This window comes from Nestor notabilis, unplaced genomic scaffold, assembly GCF_000696875.1.
Source record: "Nestor notabilis isolate BGI_N333 unplaced genomic scaffold, ASM69687v1 scaffold16363, whole genome shotgun sequence".
NCBI classification, from domain to species: Eukaryota; Metazoa; Chordata; class Aves; order Psittaciformes; family Psittacidae; genus Nestor; species Nestor notabilis.
The window spans coordinates 3892-20883 of record NW_009923546.1 but is presented as its reverse complement, the minus strand read 5'-3'; the positions used below and the strand labels follow the sequence as shown (position 1 = coordinate 20883).

Below are 16992 nucleotides of genomic sequence, written 5' to 3'. Positions count from 1 at the left end.
CAAAAAAAAAAGGGAGGAGCAGCGGGTGGTGCTGAGGCTCTGCCTTCCCTCCATGCACCGAGGGCGTGGGGGGGGCCGAGGGAGGGGTCTGCCCTGCCCCATCGCCCCCGCGGTCCTGGGTTGCTGGTAACGCCTGTCCCTGGGGCTGATGGAGCCACCACAAGGTGTCAGCAGACACCGCGGCCTCCCAGCACCGGCCCCCAGCACCCACACCCGCTGCCTGCGGCGCCGGGGGCCTTCTGCCACACCCCACGGGGGACCCTCTCCATGTCCCCATCGCGGGGTCCATCCGGGCGCTACAGCCCCACGTCCATCCAGTGGCTGCCCCATATCCATGGGGTGCCTTGAGGATGCATCGCGTGTCCCCGCCCCGGGATGGGAAAGGCGCCGTGGCCGCGTGTGTGCCGGGATATCCCGGTGGGAAGCGCGCTGCAGCGGATCCCTGTGGCATCCCCAGCGCTGGCATCAGCCCAGCGCAGCAGCCCTGGCGCCTGCTGGGGATTTTCCACTGGGATCGGACTCATCCCCGGGTCCGTGAGCAGGGCACGGGCCGCCCCATGAGCTCCGCTCCCATGGCAGCACCCCGGAGCCGGGATCCCCTTCCAGCCATTCCCCCGCTGCTTCCCACCCCAAAGCAGGAGCATCGCTGGTTCCTGCAGCACCGCGGGTCCAGGACCAAGCGCGGGTGTTCCCATGGGATGCGGTGAGCAGGGCAGGGCTGTGGCTGAGTCACGGTGCAGGAATCCCGCTGGGCGAGGGCAGGGCTGGTGACTCACAGGCTGGTTATGGGCTGAGCGGGGTTAGGCTGCACGCAGTGCTCACACGGGATCCCAGGGAGCCGGGATAGACCCTCTTGGTGGGGATCAACCACCCCCAGCGCCTCGTTCCCTGGATGCAGACTGGCTGCAGTGCATGGAAGCAGTTCAGGATGTGTCCCCCTCGTTCCTTGTGCAGGATGTGGGCATCCGGGCTGGGATCTGAGCAGCCCCAGCCCCACTGTCTGTGCTGGTTGAGGCTGAGCACATTATTCCCACTGTTTGGAGCAAGCGTGGGAGCTGTTGCAGTGCACCAGCATGAGAGCACTGTGTCAGGGGCAGGGTTGCATGGGCATGGGGTGGGTCGTGTGCCCGGGTCATCCCCTCTCTCCCCACCATTGGAAAAGGTTTGTGGGTCAGGGAAGGGCTCTGAACCTGAAACAGGTCCCCCCCATTTGCCAAACCCACCCACTGAGGTTGGTGCCATGGCCAAGGAGCACCACCCGTGACTCCACTGATGCTCTGTGCCAGGAGCAACTGCATGAGTGCGGCATCTGGGTGCTGCTGAAGGACCTGGAGGACAACAACATGATGGACTTCGAGGAGTACGTGGTCCTTCTGGGCTGCCTCATCGTGCTCTGCATTGGCTTTACACTGCCCTGCCAGGCAGCACAGAGCCCCGTGGCTCCAATAAAACTACTGTCACATCCCCAACCCTCTGTGGAACATGTTCATTTACACTGGGGGGGTGCTTGGGATCACCTGTCTTGGAAAGGCACCCCTTGGTGTGGGGGACAATGCAGTGATCATAGAATCATGGAATGGTTTGGGTTGGAAGGGACCTTAAAGCTCATCCAGTTCCAACACCTTCCACTAGAGCAGGTTGCTCCAAGCCCCTGTGTCCAACTTGGCCTTGAACACTGCCAGGGATGGGACAGCCACAGCTTCTCTGTTCAGCTGATTCCAGTGTCCCTCCACCCTCACAGGGAAGAGCTTCTTCCTTACATCCAACCTGAATCTCCCCTTTCACTTTCAACCCATTCCCCCTTGTCCTGTCACTACAAGAGTGATGGTTTAGGGAGGAGATGGGCTGAGAAGCCCCAAGGATGCCCCAGCCCTTCCCATCCCTTGACTTGTGCCTCCATCCCCAGCCTCCCCAGTGGGGCCGGTGGCCTCTCCCAGCAGCACCAAACCCATCCACTGCGTCCTAATGGCATCACACGGCTTGGTAGGCAAAAATGAGGTGTGGGTGAAAGCACCTGGATGGAGCTATTGGGAAAGCCTGGAGGCAAGAGGGCTCCATGGGCTGTGCCACCACGGCTGGGCTATAAATGCCCATCGAGCTCTGGCTGCTCACCCTGACTCCTCGCTGCTGCCTGCTCCCTGCTGACCCTGGTGAGTCTCTTCTCCCCTTCCTCATCCATCACCCACTGGTGGTGCCCCTCTGCAGCATCATGGATTAGGGCAGGGTGGTGGGAATCGGACCCATCCCCACCCCAAGCTTGCCCTCACTCCATCCCTTGTGCTCTGCCCTCCAGGTACGCAGGAGGCTGGCGATGGCGTGTCCCCTGGAGCAGGCACTGGCCGTGATGGTCACCACCTTCCACAAGTACTCGGGTAAGGAAGGGGACAAGTACAAGCTCAGCAAGCAGGAGCTCAAGGAGCTGCTCAACAAGGAGCTGCCTGTCTTTGGGAGCGTAAGAGGCCAAGGGGATACATCCCTTTGCATCCTTCAGAGGTGCCCGGGATTTGGAGGGCGTGGGGGGGCAGGACAAACCCAGCCTCAGGGCTTACCGTAGATCACACTGATCTATACATCCCTGCCTGAGGGATGCAGCCCACATGGAATCCTGGAATGGTTTGGGTGGCAAGAGACCTTAAAGCTTCCACTAGAGCAGGTTGCTCCAAGCCCCTGTGTCCAACCTGGCCTTGAACACTGCCAGGGATGGGGCAGCCACAACTTCTCCATTCAACCCATCCCAGTGTCCCAGCACCCTCCCAGGGAAGAGCTTCTGCCCAAGATCCCATCCCAATCTCCCCTCTGGCAGGTTAAAGCCATTCCCCTTGTCCTGTCCCTCCGTATGACAAAAGGACGGATGAAGCCAGGAGGACCAGAGCTGGAGCATACTCAGACCCAAAGGAAACTTGGCTTTCTTGTGCTCACACAAATATTTTGCTTGGCAAAGAAAAGCCTGCTCCGATTTCAGTGGTTTATATTGGTTTTAACCCTTAATTCCCTTTAAACTGGGAAGAGAGATGTTTTAGCCCAACCTGTTCATGAGCAAGAGGCGCATTTGCTGTACCCGTGCCAGCACGCCCCACATCCACCTTCATTTCTAAAGGCCTTTGCCTTCCAAAGACAAAGAGAACCCCCTCCTTGAAGCCATAGGGAGGGAAGCCCAGGCTTTTTCACCCTTCCCTGTGAGCAGTGGGGCTGGATGGGGAACACCTCACTCATCCATGCACCCCAAAACCACTTCCCTCCCTCCACAGAAGCAAATGGATGATGCTGAGTTCAAGCGGCTCATGAACGACCTGGACCACGACAAGGACAGCGAGGTGGACTTCAAGGAGTACGTCTGCTTCCTGGCCTGCATCACCATGGGCTTCAACGAGTTCTTCAGGGACTCCCCCACCAAGCAGCTCCGCAAGAAGTGATCCCGTTGGGGCTTCCAATAAAAGCTTTCCCAAAGCCTGACTTTGCGCTTGGAGTGACTCACATCTTCCTTCTTCTCCCTGGGATTTTCCATGGTGCGACTCAGCCCCAGGAAGCATCTTTTGGCAAAGCCTGAGCAAAATAACTGGCTCCGGGCAACGGATTGGGTTAATCCCCCCGCCCCAGCCATCCCTGCTGGCTTGGGGAGAGGTTTAATGCATGTTGGGCTCAAAACTGAGCTTGGCTTGGCTTAGAGCTCCCATTGGGCTTGGGGAGGGAAAGGTAGGCTGGAGGAACCGTAGCAAGATGCAAGGTCCATGCAAAAGCACAGAAGCCAGAGGGTGTCCCCAGCTTCCTGCAGGGAAGAGCTGCAGGAGACCTTTGGGATGTGGGTAAGCCCATGGGGATCATCCTGAGCCCACCCTGTTTATCATAGCATCAGGCTATGATGGTGCCTGGGGAGCTTAGGGCTTGTCCCCCTTCCACCTCCCCAGCGCCACAGAAGAAAGTGCTGCAGCCACTCTCCAGCCTTCCCCAGACCCCCAGAGAAGCCAGCCTAGATCCAAAAGCCTTTACCAAACCTCTCCATCATTGCATGGCAGAGCAGACCCTGAGCCCCAAATCCACCCTGAGCCCCAGACTTCACTTTGCCCTTTCCCAGAGCCTTTACAAAGAGCCCCCAGGGAGTTTCTGCCCCCTCCCAGTCATTTACACCACTTTGCACTGACTAAGAGAGGGATGAGGTTCAGGTTTGTGCCTTTCTCTTGCCAAAATGGTCCTTAAAGAACCCCCTGACCTGGGGAAGCTTCATCCCCTGGTTTTCCTCACTCTTCTCAAGCCTTGTTTTTGGCTTCACACCCTTGTTTCCAAGCTCCAAAAGCTCAGGGTTAGTTCACAAAGTTGCATTTCAGATCCCAGTGCTTCATTTCTAGGCTTCAGCTAAAGATTTTTAAGCTTCAAGCAGCCTCTTGGGTGCCCAAACCCTGTTTTGGAGGCTCCAAACCCCTCTCGAAGGGCTCAGAGCCCCCTCTGGTCCTTTGTTCTTTATCCCAGGGGGGCTCAGGGACACTCGGGGTGTTTTATCAGGGGGTTCCAAGCTTCCAGGTCCCGTTTTTCCCCTGCTGCGTGCCCAGGACATGCAGTCACCAGCATCGTTCCCCGTTACACAACGGGCTGTTGTGACTCATGGCCCTTGCACTTAGGAAACAGAAACCACTTGCAGCTGAGTTAAAAACAGAACAACAACCCTCCCCCCCACCCCCATTCCCAACCCACACTCCAGTACAACAACAAACCCATGGATAAACCCTGCTCGGGCTCCAAACATCCCTGGGGATGCTGCCAAAACTATAGTATGCGGCATCCTGCCCTGCACCGCATCCCCTGCGGTAGAGGTGGCGGGAGGTGCCCACCGCTCCTTCATCCCTTATCCTTAGGGATTCTCCTCCACCCCTTATCCTTAGGGATTCTCCTCCACCCCATCCAGCCCCATTTTGCTCTTTCCAGCCCACTCAGCAGCGCAGAAATGGGATGCTTTGCAGGGGCCAGGGCTGCTCCCAGAGCTTTTCCTCTCCTCCGTTGCCAGCCAATGTCCAGGCTGGATCAGCATTGGTGCCTTCCCAGCCGGATAGCGAGGGAGGTGGCCCAGGCAGGGCTATAAATGCCAGCTCACTCCCTCCCTGCCCATCCTTGACTGTTCCGTTTAAGCTGCTGGTGAGTTGGTTTTTACCTCTTTTCCCCCTTTATCCTGCTCTCCAGATGTTGCTAAAGGCACATCTGCCCCATCCCACGGTGGGGTCCCCCTATAGAGGTTTTTCCCCTGAGGCTCCTGCTGCAAGGAGCTGAGTTTGGAGGCTGGGAAAGAAAAGCTGCTGCTTCCCCCCCCATGTTCTCCCCTCTAACGGCTTTTTTAGGGGTACCCAACCTGGGAGGGTGAAACTAAGGAGGAAATGGTGATGCAGGAGTGGGGCATTGAACAGCCTGCACTGATTGTGGGGCAGGGGGAGCTGCCAGCCCCCTGCCATGGGGGTGTCTGGGGATGCTGACCTCTGCTCTCACCCACTTGTGCTGTTGGTGCCTCCAGGTTTGCTGGTATTCCCCATGGCATCTCCCCTGGAGCAGGCGCTGGCCGTGATGGTCTCCACCTTCCACAAGTACTCAGGCAATGAGGGGGACAAGTACAAGCTCAACAAGCAGGAGCTCAAAGAGATGCTCAACAAGGAGCTGCCCAGCTTCAGTGTAAGTGTGGGGCAGGGGGTACCACATCCCATGGTGGATGAGGGAATGTGGTCCATGATGCAAACCCCCATTTTAATCCCTTGTTTGCAGAGACAAACCAGTGAGGCCAGTTTGCAGCAGCTCATGAACCATCTGGACAGCAACAGCGACAGCGAGGTGGACTTCCAGGAGTACGTGACCTTCCTGGCCTGCATGGCCATGATGTGCAATGACTTCTTCCAGGACTGCCCTGACAAGATGCCACGGAGGAAGTGAGCATGGACCCTCCTGTCGTCTTCCTGATGCTCTTGTAATAAAGGTTGCTTTAAACCCGATGCTCTTGCCTGCTTTGCAGTGGGGGGTTCTTGCGCCAGGGACACTGGAGAAAACCCCGTTTCCTTTCCATGTGCGTGATCCAGGTTCTGGATGAGAACAAGGAGTTTGGGCACCGCGTTCCCTGAGCCCTTGTAAAACACCCGTTAGGGTGAGTCAGCGGCAGGCTCTGCCCTGCAGCCCTGCTGACTCCTTCGTGGCCAGGCAAGGCAGGAGCTTCCACAGGGATTAATGCCTCCGTGATAGCAGCGACGGGTGAAGAGCTCCTTGTTTTAACCATGATCACATGGAATCAGCGGCTGTCCCCGTGGGGCAGGACGGTGGGAAGTCACCCCAGATGTTTGCCCCTTCCCTACCCCGTGTGAATCCTCGTGGAGTGGGGTTTCACTGCGTTCCTGCTCGGGGTGGGGTTGTGGCGTGCAGAGCAGTGACTTCCTTGTGCACCCAACCAGCCCTCCGGCTACAGCTCAGCCACAGCCACAGCCCTCGCTTCCTGCTCATGTCCCTGTGACTCCATTTCCTCCCTCTGATCCCCTTTTCCCTGCACTGGACAGCTGTGGGCAACCTGGGTTTGTGCGCTGGGGTCCAGATGTGCAGCAGGGCCCTTGCAGATGTGGCGCTGGATGTTCATCAGTGGCTCAGGACTTCATCAGTGGGATCTTCTGCTCCCAGAGGCACTGGAGATGTCACAAAAGCTTCACTTCGTTGCCCCGCTCACACCAACCCTGGGGCTGCACGTGGAAGCAGCCAGGAGCCACGTCTGGGCTGCGCCGCCACGTCTGGGCTGCGCCCCATGAGTCAACCTGCAGGCCCCAGCCCCAGCTTGCTCCAGCATCCCAGTGCAACACGATGGGGGGATGTGGGGCAACCCCCTGCCTGCCTGGACCCAGACCCTGGGGGCTGCATTGAGCTGGGGCTGGAGGGGCAAGGTAAAGGATTGCAGAACATCCCCCTGGCTGGAGAGGGAGCGATGCCCCCCACATCCCTGTGGCTTGGAACGGACCTGGACCATAACAAAGAAAAGGAGGTGAATTTCTAGGAGCACGTCAGTATCCTGGGTGCCCTGGACACGATCTACAGTGATGCACTGAAGGAATGGCAGAGGGTTGGAACTAGATGATCTTAAGGTCCTTTCCAACCCTAGCTATTGTATGATTCTAATGCAGATATAGAGCTGGACCAGCAGTGAGTTGAGGCACCCTGGGGGCCTTTTGGGGTCTTTTTGTAAGGACCTGTGTAAAGTTTTTGTCATTTCCTATTATAAAGCTTTGTTGCTGTGTTCCTGGTCATTTGTGAACCTTAAATTGATTAAAACCTCATGGCTTGCACTGTTCTTTCTCTGGCTGGGGGGGTGGCTCATGTCCCCACAGATGGCTCCTGTTGGGTGCTGCTGATGCTCTGCCCAGGACTCCCACCCAGGCCTTGCACCCTCCGCTTTACAAGGGCTGGTTTGCCAGGAGGCTGGGGTTGAAGCTCATCCCACTGCTCCCCCAGATGGAGAGTGAAGGGGTTGTTCTATGAACCTCAGCTTCTGAGATCCGGCACTTACCCAAGCATCAATATTAGGGACTAAACCATCCATCCCCCCGTGCAGCTCACTGGAACACCTGAGGATGCGGCTGCGCTGGTGAAAGGGACACCCCTGCAAGCCCTTGCCTCTCTTCTGCCCGAGCTGGGAATAGCTGAAGCTGGCATGATGCTGTTCCCAGGCATCCCATCCTGCCTGCATCCATCCGCACCCTGTCACTGCCCCGCTGCTCTGCCCTTGGGGCTCTGCTGGCTCCATCCCCGTGGCACCACCATCCCAGCCCCACAGGCACTGAGCCATGGAGCAGATACCAACACCCCACAGCAGCTCTTGCACTGGAGCGTGGGCCCCAGGGCAGGGCATGTGCTGGGAGGAACCTGTGTGTGGGTAGAGCAACAGGATCATACAATGGTTTGGGTTGGAAGGGAGATAAAAGCTCCTCCAGCTCCACAGGCAGGGCCACCTTCCACTAGAGCAGGTTGCTCCAAGCCCCTGTGTCCCACCTGGCCTTGAACACTGCCAGGGATGGGGCAGCCACAGCTTCTCTGGGCACCCTGTGCCAGCGCCTCAGCACCCTCACAGGGAAGAGCTTCTGCCTCAGAGCTCATCTCAGTCTCCCCTCTGGCAGGTTAAAGCCATTCCCCTTGTCCTGTCCCTCCATCCCTTGTCCAAAGCCCCTCTCCAGGTTTCTTGTAGCCCCTTTAAGCACTGGAGCTGCTCTAAGGTCTCCCCTAAGTGGCTTCCATGACAGGTTGGGCAGCAAATGGCAGCATGAGGACCCAGAGCACACACTTGTCCCTTCTTCCCCACCCCACAGTGCACACATAGAATGGTTTGGGTTGGAAAAGACCTTAAGATGATCTCCATGGACATGTTCCCTCCCACCTCCCCACGTGACACAAGCACATCCCTCCACACCTCCCCACACATGTCCTGTCACCTATGGTGCACACATGTCCTGCTGATGCCCTGCGTGGGTCCCCTTCCCGGAGAGAACACACCCATCTCCATCATACAACCAGCCCCTTTGTTTCTCCCTTTGGCAAGTCAACCTTTGTTCTGGCACTAGTTCCTCAAACACCCAGATTAGGAGCTCGTGGGGAGATGTTTCACCACCGCCTCCTTGAAAGCCTTGACAGCTTCTTGTTGTGCCAGACCCATCAAGCGCAGACTTGGCGTGAAGGGCTTGGGCATCCTCAGGTTCCTCACAGCCTCTTTACACCAAGACACACGGGGTTTAGCAGCCCCTGCCATGCACTGGGAACACCACGGGCTGTCCTGCATGTTGGCAGCATCCCCCCAACACTGGGAATAGGCAGGAATTGCCCATGACCTCAGTTATCATCAGGCAGCAATTACGGCTACTGGGAAATGCCACCTCCTAAGAGGGTTCCTGGCAGGTTGGCGTGTCTGGATTTGGCAATCCCTTGGCTCCCTGGTTTGCTGTTGGAAATGAGTCAGGAGGGATCACTGGTTCTGATTATGGAGAGGTGATGGGGATGGGATGCGCTGGCCACTGGGATGCTGGGGGCACACATCACACCCCCAGCCAAATTCAGCCACTTCAGGGCACGTACAGGAGTGATGAATCCCATTCCCTATTGGGAAATAAGAGCATCATCCCACTGGAGACCTTCACCCAGCACCTTTTGTGTGATCCTGAAAAATGCCTCTTCCATCATCTCTGCAAAGACCCCCCAGACTCTGCAGGAATGTCCCAGCTCCTGGGAATGCTGCTGCAGTGTGCCCAGTCCATGGTGCTGGCTCATTGCAAAGCATGGAATGGTTTGGGTTGAAGGGAGCTTCAAGCTCCTCCAGCTCCAACCCCTGCCACGGGCAGGGGCACCTTCCACTAGAGCAGGTTGCTCCAAGCCCCTGTGTCCAGCCTGGCCTTGAACACTGCCAGGGATGGGGCAGCCACAGCTTCTCCGTTCAACCCATCCAGTTCCCCACCACCCTCACATGGAAGAAATTCTTCGTTATCTCCAACCCAAATCTCCTCTGCTTCAGACTGAACCCATCACCCCTTGTCCTATTGCTCCAGTCCCTGATGAAGGTCCCTCTCCAGCACCCTTGTAGCCCCCTTCAGGCACTGGAAGCTGCTCTGAGCTCTCCAGCAGCTTCTCTTCTCCAGGCTGAACAGCCCCAGTGTTCTCTTCTGGCGTCCCCTTGTTTCGGTGTGTCCCCTCCCTCACTGACATGGGGAGCAACCAGTTCCTGGAGCCAGAAATTGCTGCCTGGGTGTGTTGTGTGGCCTTGCACAATTCCTGAGGTTATCACCCCAAAGGGAATTGGAGGGTGTCACAAATCATAGCTCAGGGAGAGTATAAAAGAGCCTTCCCCTGCACCGCGCCGTCACTGCTCCTGCCTGCTCCTTCCCGTGCAGCGCCGTCCAGAGACATCAGCCCCAGGTGAGTAGGTCCTTGCCAATGGTGGCTCCAGTACCACGCTGCTGGAGGTGCCATTGGGATAAGCCCAATCCCAGCGGGCTCCTGGAGCGAGCTCTGATGGGGTTTGATGTTTTGCTATCTGTCCCTTCCTAGCAAGATGAAAACCGACTTGGAGCTCGCCTTGGAGTGTGCCATCAACATCTACCACCAGTATGCCATAAAGAATCCCATCGATGACTACCTGGATGAGCCTGAGTTCTCGCAGCTGCTGAAGGAGACTGCCAAGCCCTTCCTCCACAACACCATGCCGGTAAGAGCCAAGTGTGGGCCAGGCTTCCAGTCTTCAAGTGGCCTCCTTGGGGCATGGGGGTGGCTGAGAGCTCCCAAAGCTCTTTTCCCCTGGGGTTTTCCTGACTCTGTCCGTGTTTGTCCTGCTGCAGCCCAACGTGTCCGTTGATGAGTACATAAGCAAGCTCTTTGCCAAAGCAGACAGCAACCATGATGGTCGCCTCAAGTTCGTCGAGTTCCTGACCACGCTCAATCTTGTAGTCATTGATGCCCACAATAGGTCCCACAAGAGACACGACCACCATCATGATGCCAGTCATGTCCACGACCATGGCCATGACCATGGCCACGACCACGGCCACGACCATGGCCACGGTCCCAGAAAGTGAAGTGCTTCCCAGGGAGACAGAGCCCATGGGATTGTGCTTTTCCAGCAGCATCATCCCTTCCATTTGCCCCCCAGCACAAACCTGTAACCAAGGCTTCTGCCTATGGCATTGAAATAAAATGTCTTTCTTCAAGCACCAAATGTATCTGTATCATGTGTCTTGGTGTCTCTGGGGAGGATGCAACACACACCCAGCCCTTGGCTGCGAGGGGTTAAATGCAGGTTGAACTGGAGAAGCAATGGGAAAGGGAAGGGAAGGTTGCACAGGGGGACTCTGCTCCCAGGACAACAGCACTGCTGGATCCCAACGGAGCTGTGTAGGGTCCCTGTCCTAAAGCATGTCAAGACTCCAACGTGCTCCCACTGCCTTCTTGAGGCCCAAGAGGGTCCTTGCAACGGGGTGGTTGGCCCCAGCACCCTTTGCCTCAGCAAACAGTGGGGTGCTTAGAACCCAACACACTGGGGATGCTCCTGCACAAGAACATCCTCAGCCTTGGTTCTGCCAGCCCCTCTTTGCACCAGCTTCAGGACATGCCAGGGGTGAAGTCCCCAGGTGACTACCAAGAGCTGGGGGTGCAGCATCGCGGGGTTACAATGCTTCTGTAACCTGCAAAGCAATCAGAGCTTGTCCTGCAAGCCCTGACACAGGAAAGACTGAGGCTGAGGGGCTCTGGTGGTAACTCTGCACCATAAAGTTGGATGTTTCTGTTACCTGGCAATGACTGTGCATTGGGTGGGAAACCCTTGGGAGGCTCCAACATCCCCGACATCAGCTGAAACCAGCAGCCTCTCCCATGTAGAACATAGAATTATAGAACAGTTTGGGTTGGAAAGGACCTTAAGATCATCTAGTTCCAACCCCCCTGACATGAAAAGAAGCACGGGGCTGGTGTGTGGTTGTTTGCGCTTAGTGACACAAGTGATCGCTCTCTGGCTCCACAACTTTGCAGCCCTTGTCCCCCAGAGGCAGATGTTATTTCAGGGCACCCAGGTATCATTCCCATTTTGGGGCTGGGCGTCACCAGCTGCATCCCCCGATGGGTTTTGGGGACCACGTCTTGGAAAGATGGGAATTCGGAGCCCATGGGTCTGTCCACGTGAGGACTCTGCAAGTGCACAGGGCAAAAGCCAAAGGCATGAGGGATTTGCAAAGGGAATGAGGACACAGTTTTGGATTCCTGACAGTCCCTAATGAGTAGAAAGCAGTCAAGTGAGTCAGGGCTCCCAGAATAAACCTCATGCAACAGCTCTTGATACTGGCCCTGAGACACGCAAGAAGCATCCTCAAACAGGAATGGTGACCCTTTTGTTTTGCTGTCCCTACCCTCTTCTTGGCACCTACCGCCTTAGTCTTACATTGTTTTACAGTCTCTTCATTCTTCTAGTACCTGTTCTGCTAATGCAAAATGGGTGGCAGACGTGACCATTGCACAACACTGGCTGGTCAATGCTCTGGCCACTGAAGACCCTAAAGATCTCAGATATTCTTCTTATTCCTCCACCAAGTTGCTGGAGCAAGAGGAAGGGTCTGCTCCAAGTGGTGTGAAACCAGAAAGTAATGACAAATACTCTGGAAAACAACTTTGTGGATGTTGCCTTCGTCTTTGCTAGTGTCCAACCAGTTATTTGTTGTAGAAAACAGAGATGTGATGTTAAAACCAAGCAAGGGGCAAAGTTAACCACGTCTCTCTGAAACAGTTCATCTTTCTCCTACGCAGCACATTGCAAGGCTTGCAAAGCTTTGGCAAGCTGGACTTGTCCTTTATGCTCACATAGAGGGCTCACGCTGGCACGTCCAGTGTTCTCCCCATTCTTTGCCCTGCACAGGAGCAGCTCATCCATGTCTGAGGTGATGGTGAGGTGGAAGGACAACATTTCCACAGCCTGGTGGGTGCAACCAGGAACAAGGTGCAGAGGTATGAGGTGGGGAAGGGTTCACAGGTTCCCACCTTGCAATTTCCAGGTACGGGAAATGCTACCTCAAGCTGATGCTTGCAGCAGGTGTGTCACCACCTCTGATGAAAGAGGACCTCAGACAGATATAAAAGGTCTGCAGAGGCTCTTGGATCACTGTGACGGACCCATCCTTTGCAAGCCCTCCTTGGAGACAAGGGTAAGTAACACTGTGATGGCTCTTGAAGGAAACAGGGTGAGGGGAGGAGTGACTTCGAGTACGGCACATATTCCATGCCTGTTTTATTCCAGGGTGATGGTTTCTTCTTTGCTACAGACAAGTCTAAATGAATGGCATTTCTACGCCACCTTTAGTGGAGGTGTATTTGTCTCCATGGGCAAGGAGAGCACCCTTTGGAGGTGCCACCCAGCAGAGAGCTCTGTGCTCAATGTCTTTGCAGCCTGAAAAGGAGACATGCAGGTTTACAGGGAGAAGAGGAGGAGATGAGGCAGAGGTTGCAATGAAGCAGGTACTCCTGAACCATGCTCCTTGCCTTAAGGTCACCCTTGCTGTCAGTAGCGTGGTGCAGATACATGACTGCAGCCTGATGGGTTTGTCTGGTGCACCTGACAAATGCCTTCAGGTCAGGAAGAACAAGATGGAAATTGGCTGAAGCTAAAATTGGAGGTGGTTTGGGTGATGCTGTAAAATGGTGATACTCCTAAACCCACTTGTTACCAGGCTCCTGGTGCAGCTCCCTTGGGGTGCGGGTCAAGATCACGCCATGGGGTGCCTGGGTTTTGATGCATCTCATGCCTTTGGGGTTTCTTCACACAGTTTCTCGAGAGCTCAACCATGTCTGTGAGCACCCAGCCCATGAACATCCCTCCTGAGACTCAGCAGTTCCCTGGAAACTGCACGTTGGAGAAGGCCCTGAAAACCATTGTGGATGTCTACCACCGCTACAGCATCCGGGAGGGCCAGCTCGACCTCCTCAACTTCAATGACTTCGAGACGTTGCTGACTGAGCAGGCACCGACCTTCCTGGAAGCTTGTGTGAGTGTTCAGGAGCTGGGTTGTGCTCTCCTCAGGAGGTTGGAACGGGATGAGGCTGAGGTTGCCTCCAGGGATGCTCCTTGAGGAATGGGGTGCAGTCCCCACCATGGCTGAGGTCCATACATCCACTTGTCCATGTGCTGCGGGTGCTCATTCCTCCTGATGCTGCAGGGGTATAGAGCTTGGAAATGGCTCTGTGTCCATCTGGGGCTTTATCTAGGGGCTAAAGGCAAGGTAGGGGAGGGTCACAATGATCCTGCAGCTTCCAACCACTTCCCAGGGCATGGAGGAACAAAGCTGGTTTCCACTGGGGAGCGTGCAGCCCAGTAACACATGTCCTGCCCCCCAATTTCAGAACAGGAACCGTGCCGACTACCTGAGGAAGCTCTTCCAAGAGACAGATTTAAACAAGGACAAGGACCTGAGCTTCGAGGAGTTCACCATCGTCTTGGCCAAGGTGACCGATGATGCCCATCGCATCATCCACAAGGATGACCGCTGCACACCAGACAAGGATTGAGTCCCCATGCACGATCCATGAAGAACTCAGAGGGGGTGGCTTGTAGGAGTTGGGCTCTACCTGCTTTCTGTCTACTTGGATCACTCGTGCTTGTGAGCCAATAAAGTATCACTTGAAGTTCAGCTCAGCTCTCCCTTTTTCATCTATCTAATGGCAGGGAGGGTGGGAACCAGTGCAGAGAATGCATGGTCCTGTTGGAGCTAAATGTCTAAACGAGGCACCCAAAAAGCCCATAAAGGAAGAGGCTTCTGACTGAGATGTGAGTGGGCAGGAGCTGTGTTGCTCCATGTCTGGGCCAAGCTGATGGGCTGGGAAGGTGTTAATGGCCAGAAGAGCAGCACAAGGCACTGCCTGAGCTCCACAAGGGTTTTACTTGTCAGCTGCAACATGTAGGAGGTGTACTAAAGGTTCTCCTGGCAGAGAAAGTGTTCTGCAGAGGCTGGGTAGAACAGAGCCAGCCCAGCTTGAGGAAGCACCTTCTGTTTGCTCTCCTCATGCAGCTTTTTCCCCTTGGCCATGCCAAGTGCATTCTCTGGATGCACAATCACTTCTGAGCATTAATACCCATGACAACAGGCGTTCACAACAGGACCCAGCCCTTACGACAAGAACAAGCTCTTAGGAGGAAATGTCAGTGTCTGTACATAGAGCTTCTACTCCATAGGAAATCCCAAGATTTTTGGATTCTTTTCTCCCTAAATCCCAATGAAAACTCACATTTCAGAGTTTTCCCACACAGAAAAGTGACCTGGAGTGCTCTGTCCCAACCCTGCTCCATCGCTTGCTACCCAGCCAAGATGAGATGCCCAATGGGTTCCATCTCACCAAACCCCTGAGGAGCTCCAGCAGGATACAAGTATCTTGTCCCTGGCTGAGCCACCTGGGACATGTCTTCCAGCCCCAACAAAACCCTTTCTGGTCTGATGATGCTCAAAGGTGCTCGGGGGCTCAGAGTGCATCCCTTGACTTCCCCAAGCTAAAACCATGTCTAGCAACCAGAACCAGCCTCAGTGGCTGAGGTTGGAAGGGACCACTGGGAATCACCTAGTCCAACCCCTCAGCTCAAGCAGGCTCACCTAGAGCTCAGTACTGAGGACTGTGCTGAGGCGCTGGCACAGGTTGCCCAAAGAAGAGGGTTCAAGGCCACTTTGGATGGGGCTTGGGCAACATGGTCTAGTGTGAGGTGTCCCTGCCCATGGCAGGGGGTTGGAATTAAATGATCTTAAGGTCCTTTCTAACCCAAACCATTCTATGATTGTGTCCAGACAGCTTTTGAGTATTTCCAGAGGAGGAGACTCCACACCTCCCCGGTGTCACCTTCACCAGAAAGAAGTTCTTCCTCATGTTGTGCTTTAATTTATGTCCTTTTCCTCTCATCCCATCACTTGGCACCACCAAGAAGAGTCTGGCACAATCCTCTTGAGATTCTTGTACACATGGATCAGATCCCTCCTGAGCCTCCTCTTCTCCAGGCCCAGCTCCTGCCCTACCCTGATCCTGGGCTGAACACAGCAAAGCTCATGGAGACCAACCCTGCCGTGCCCTCTTCCCGCATCAACCAGCCGCTTGCTGGTAAATGTCTCTTTTGAAAGAGTTTTGCAACCAACCAGGTCCTCGGGGCACAACCCATCTCAGTCACCTCCAACCAGCTCTTTCCGTGTCTATCCGGCTGCCTGTGCTCATCCTGGTGTCTGCTTCCCACTCCTTCCCTTTCCAGCCAGCAAGTGGGTGCTTGCCCAACCCTGACAGCCTTGGGACCAGCTTCTTGCAGCCACTTTGGCATTGCTCATAGGCAAAAGTACACAGGGAAGCTCCCCCTGCAAGGAGACAGGGCTAGAACATGCTCCTGTGCCCCTTAGCAATGCCCAGGCTCCGTGGTCTCCTTAGGGACTGCATTGTGGTCTTATCCCTGCTGCCTGGTGGGCACATCTGAGGGTCTCACCATCATCTCGCTATGGAACCCCCTGACCCATCCCACCCCTATAACCTGTAGTTGCTCTTCCTCGCCTCCAGGATGCTAAAAATGACTCAAAGGGCCATTTCCTGAAGTTGCTACAAGAATTCTGCAACCCAGCAGATGGGGCCTGTTGTGAAACACCCCAGTCCTTCTCCAGGGCATCAAAACACTCCTGTTGTGAAATGTGCACCCCAACCAGTGAAGGTGGGGTGGTCACAAGGATGCAATCACTCATAGCACTGGGGCTGCATCCCCACAGCAGCTCATGGAGCTCCCAGAGCTTGTCTGTGGCTCTGTTCTCGCCTCCTCTTTGTGTCTGAGGTGAGCACCATGTTTGGCAGGTAAAACACCCGCCGAGGCTGAATCAGCAGCAGAACATTCCAATGTAGAAGCACTGGAAAATCTGGTTTTGCTCCCAATTTAGCTGCTTCGTTGCCATCTGGAGTTAAACCTCAACAAGTGCCTGCGTTGGGTGTCTGCAATGCAGAGAAACAACAGGGAAATAAGGTACAAAGTGAGGACATGGCCCTAAAAGACATAAATAGACCTTTGAGCCACGCCTGGTCTGTGCAGCTCCAAGCAAAGCACCTTTAGCACAGCCTGTTGCTAAGTTGAGGAGCTGAAAGGGAGCTGGGAACCTGCCCTGCATTATTTGCCTTCCAAGAAGCTGCTTGCTGCGGGCAGGGGATGGTCCCCAGCGCCGGGGCATCGCCCTCAGCACCAGCTCCGTGCCCGTGTCATGATGGCAACACTGTCAGTGAAGCGCTGAGATGCATTTGGGTGCCCAGGACCGTGTGGTGCTTGTGTGCCCCACGTCTGCAAGGATGGGGCTGTTATGGGGCCAAGCAGCGCTGTCTCATTGAGATATTGCCTTGAGACCCCCCCTGCAGACCCGTGTCCAGCTCTGGGCAACAACATAAGAAGGATGTGGAGCTGTTGGAGCTAGTCCAGTCCCATCCCTGGCAGTGTTCAAGACCAGGTTGGACACAGGGGCTTGGAACAACCTGCTC

The 16992-nt window shown here is 55.5% G+C and overlaps 4 protein-coding genes across 5 annotated transcripts; all 4 read left to right on the top strand.

Annotated features, from left to right (window-relative positions):
- Positions 1 to 2311: 2311 nt before the first annotated feature.
- On the top strand, positions 2312 to 3413 carry LOC104403907 (protein S100-A4-like). Of its 2 annotated transcripts, none has more exons than XM_010012200.1 (2): positions 2312 to 2452; positions 3252 to 3413. In XM_010012200.1, the coding sequence occupies exons 1-2, from the start codon at positions 2312 to 2314 to the stop codon at positions 3411 to 3413; spliced, it is 303 nt and encodes a 100-aa protein (XP_010010502.1). The 2 variants fall into 2 exon arrangements, with proteins under 2 accessions (XP_010010502.1, XP_010010501.1); XM_010012199.1 differs by having other exon boundaries at positions 3249 to 3413.
- A 2098-nt stretch (positions 3414 to 5511) lies between these two features.
- On the top strand, positions 5512 to 5904 carry LOC104403908 (protein S100-A4-like). The gene is made up of 2 exons (XM_010012201.1): positions 5512 to 5655; positions 5740 to 5904. Exons 1-2 carry the CDS (start codon positions 5512 to 5514, stop codon positions 5902 to 5904), a joined length of 309 nt encoding a protein of 102 aa, XP_010010503.1.
- Positions 5905 to 10036: 4132 nt separating this feature from the next.
- On the top strand, positions 10037 to 10556 carry LOC104403912 (protein S100-A9-like). The gene is made up of 2 exons (XM_010012206.1): positions 10037 to 10189; positions 10320 to 10556. The coding sequence occupies exons 1-2, from the start codon at positions 10037 to 10039 to the stop codon at positions 10554 to 10556; spliced, it is 390 nt and encodes a 129-aa protein (XP_010010508.1).
- Positions 10557 to 13304: 2748 nt separating this feature from the next.
- LOC104403911 (protein S100-A12-like) lies at positions 13305 to 14025 on the top strand. The gene is made up of 2 exons (XM_010012205.1): positions 13305 to 13505; positions 13861 to 14025. The coding sequence occupies exons 1-2, from the start codon at positions 13305 to 13307 to the stop codon at positions 14023 to 14025; spliced, it is 366 nt and encodes a 121-aa protein (XP_010010507.1).
- The last annotated feature ends 2967 nt before the right edge of the window (positions 14026 to 16992 follow it).

Excerpts from the sequence above, each read along its gene's own strand:
- LOC104403911 (XM_010012205.1), top strand. The coding sequence starts at position 13,305 with ATGTCTGTGAGCACCCAGCCCATGAACATCCCTCCTGAGACTCAGCAG. Across the intron at positions 13,506-13,860 it reads CGACCTTCCTGGAAGCTTGT|AACAGGAACCGTGCCGACTA; the intron begins GTGAGTGTTCAG and ends CCCCAATTTCAG.
- LOC104403907 (XM_010012199.1), top strand. The coding sequence starts at position 2,312 with ATGGCGTGTCCCCTGGAGCAGGCACTGGCCGTGATGGTCACCACCTTC. Across the intron at positions 2,453-3,248 it reads AGCTGCCTGTCTTTGGGAGC|AAGCAAATGGATGATGCTGA; the intron begins GTAAGAGGCCAA and ends CTCCCTCCACAG.
- LOC104403912 (XM_010012206.1), top strand. The coding sequence starts at position 10,037 with ATGAAAACCGACTTGGAGCTCGCCTTGGAGTGTGCCATCAACATCTAC. Across the intron at positions 10,190-10,319 it reads TCCTCCACAACACCATGCCG|CCCAACGTGTCCGTTGATGA; the intron begins GTAAGAGCCAAG and ends GTCCTGCTGCAG.
- LOC104403908 (XM_010012201.1), top strand. The coding sequence starts at position 5,512 with ATGGCATCTCCCCTGGAGCAGGCGCTGGCCGTGATGGTCTCCACCTTC. Across the intron at positions 5,656-5,739 it reads TGCCCAGCTTCAGTGTAAGT|AGACAAACCAGTGAGGCCAG; the intron begins GTGGGGCAGGGG and ends CCTTGTTTGCAG.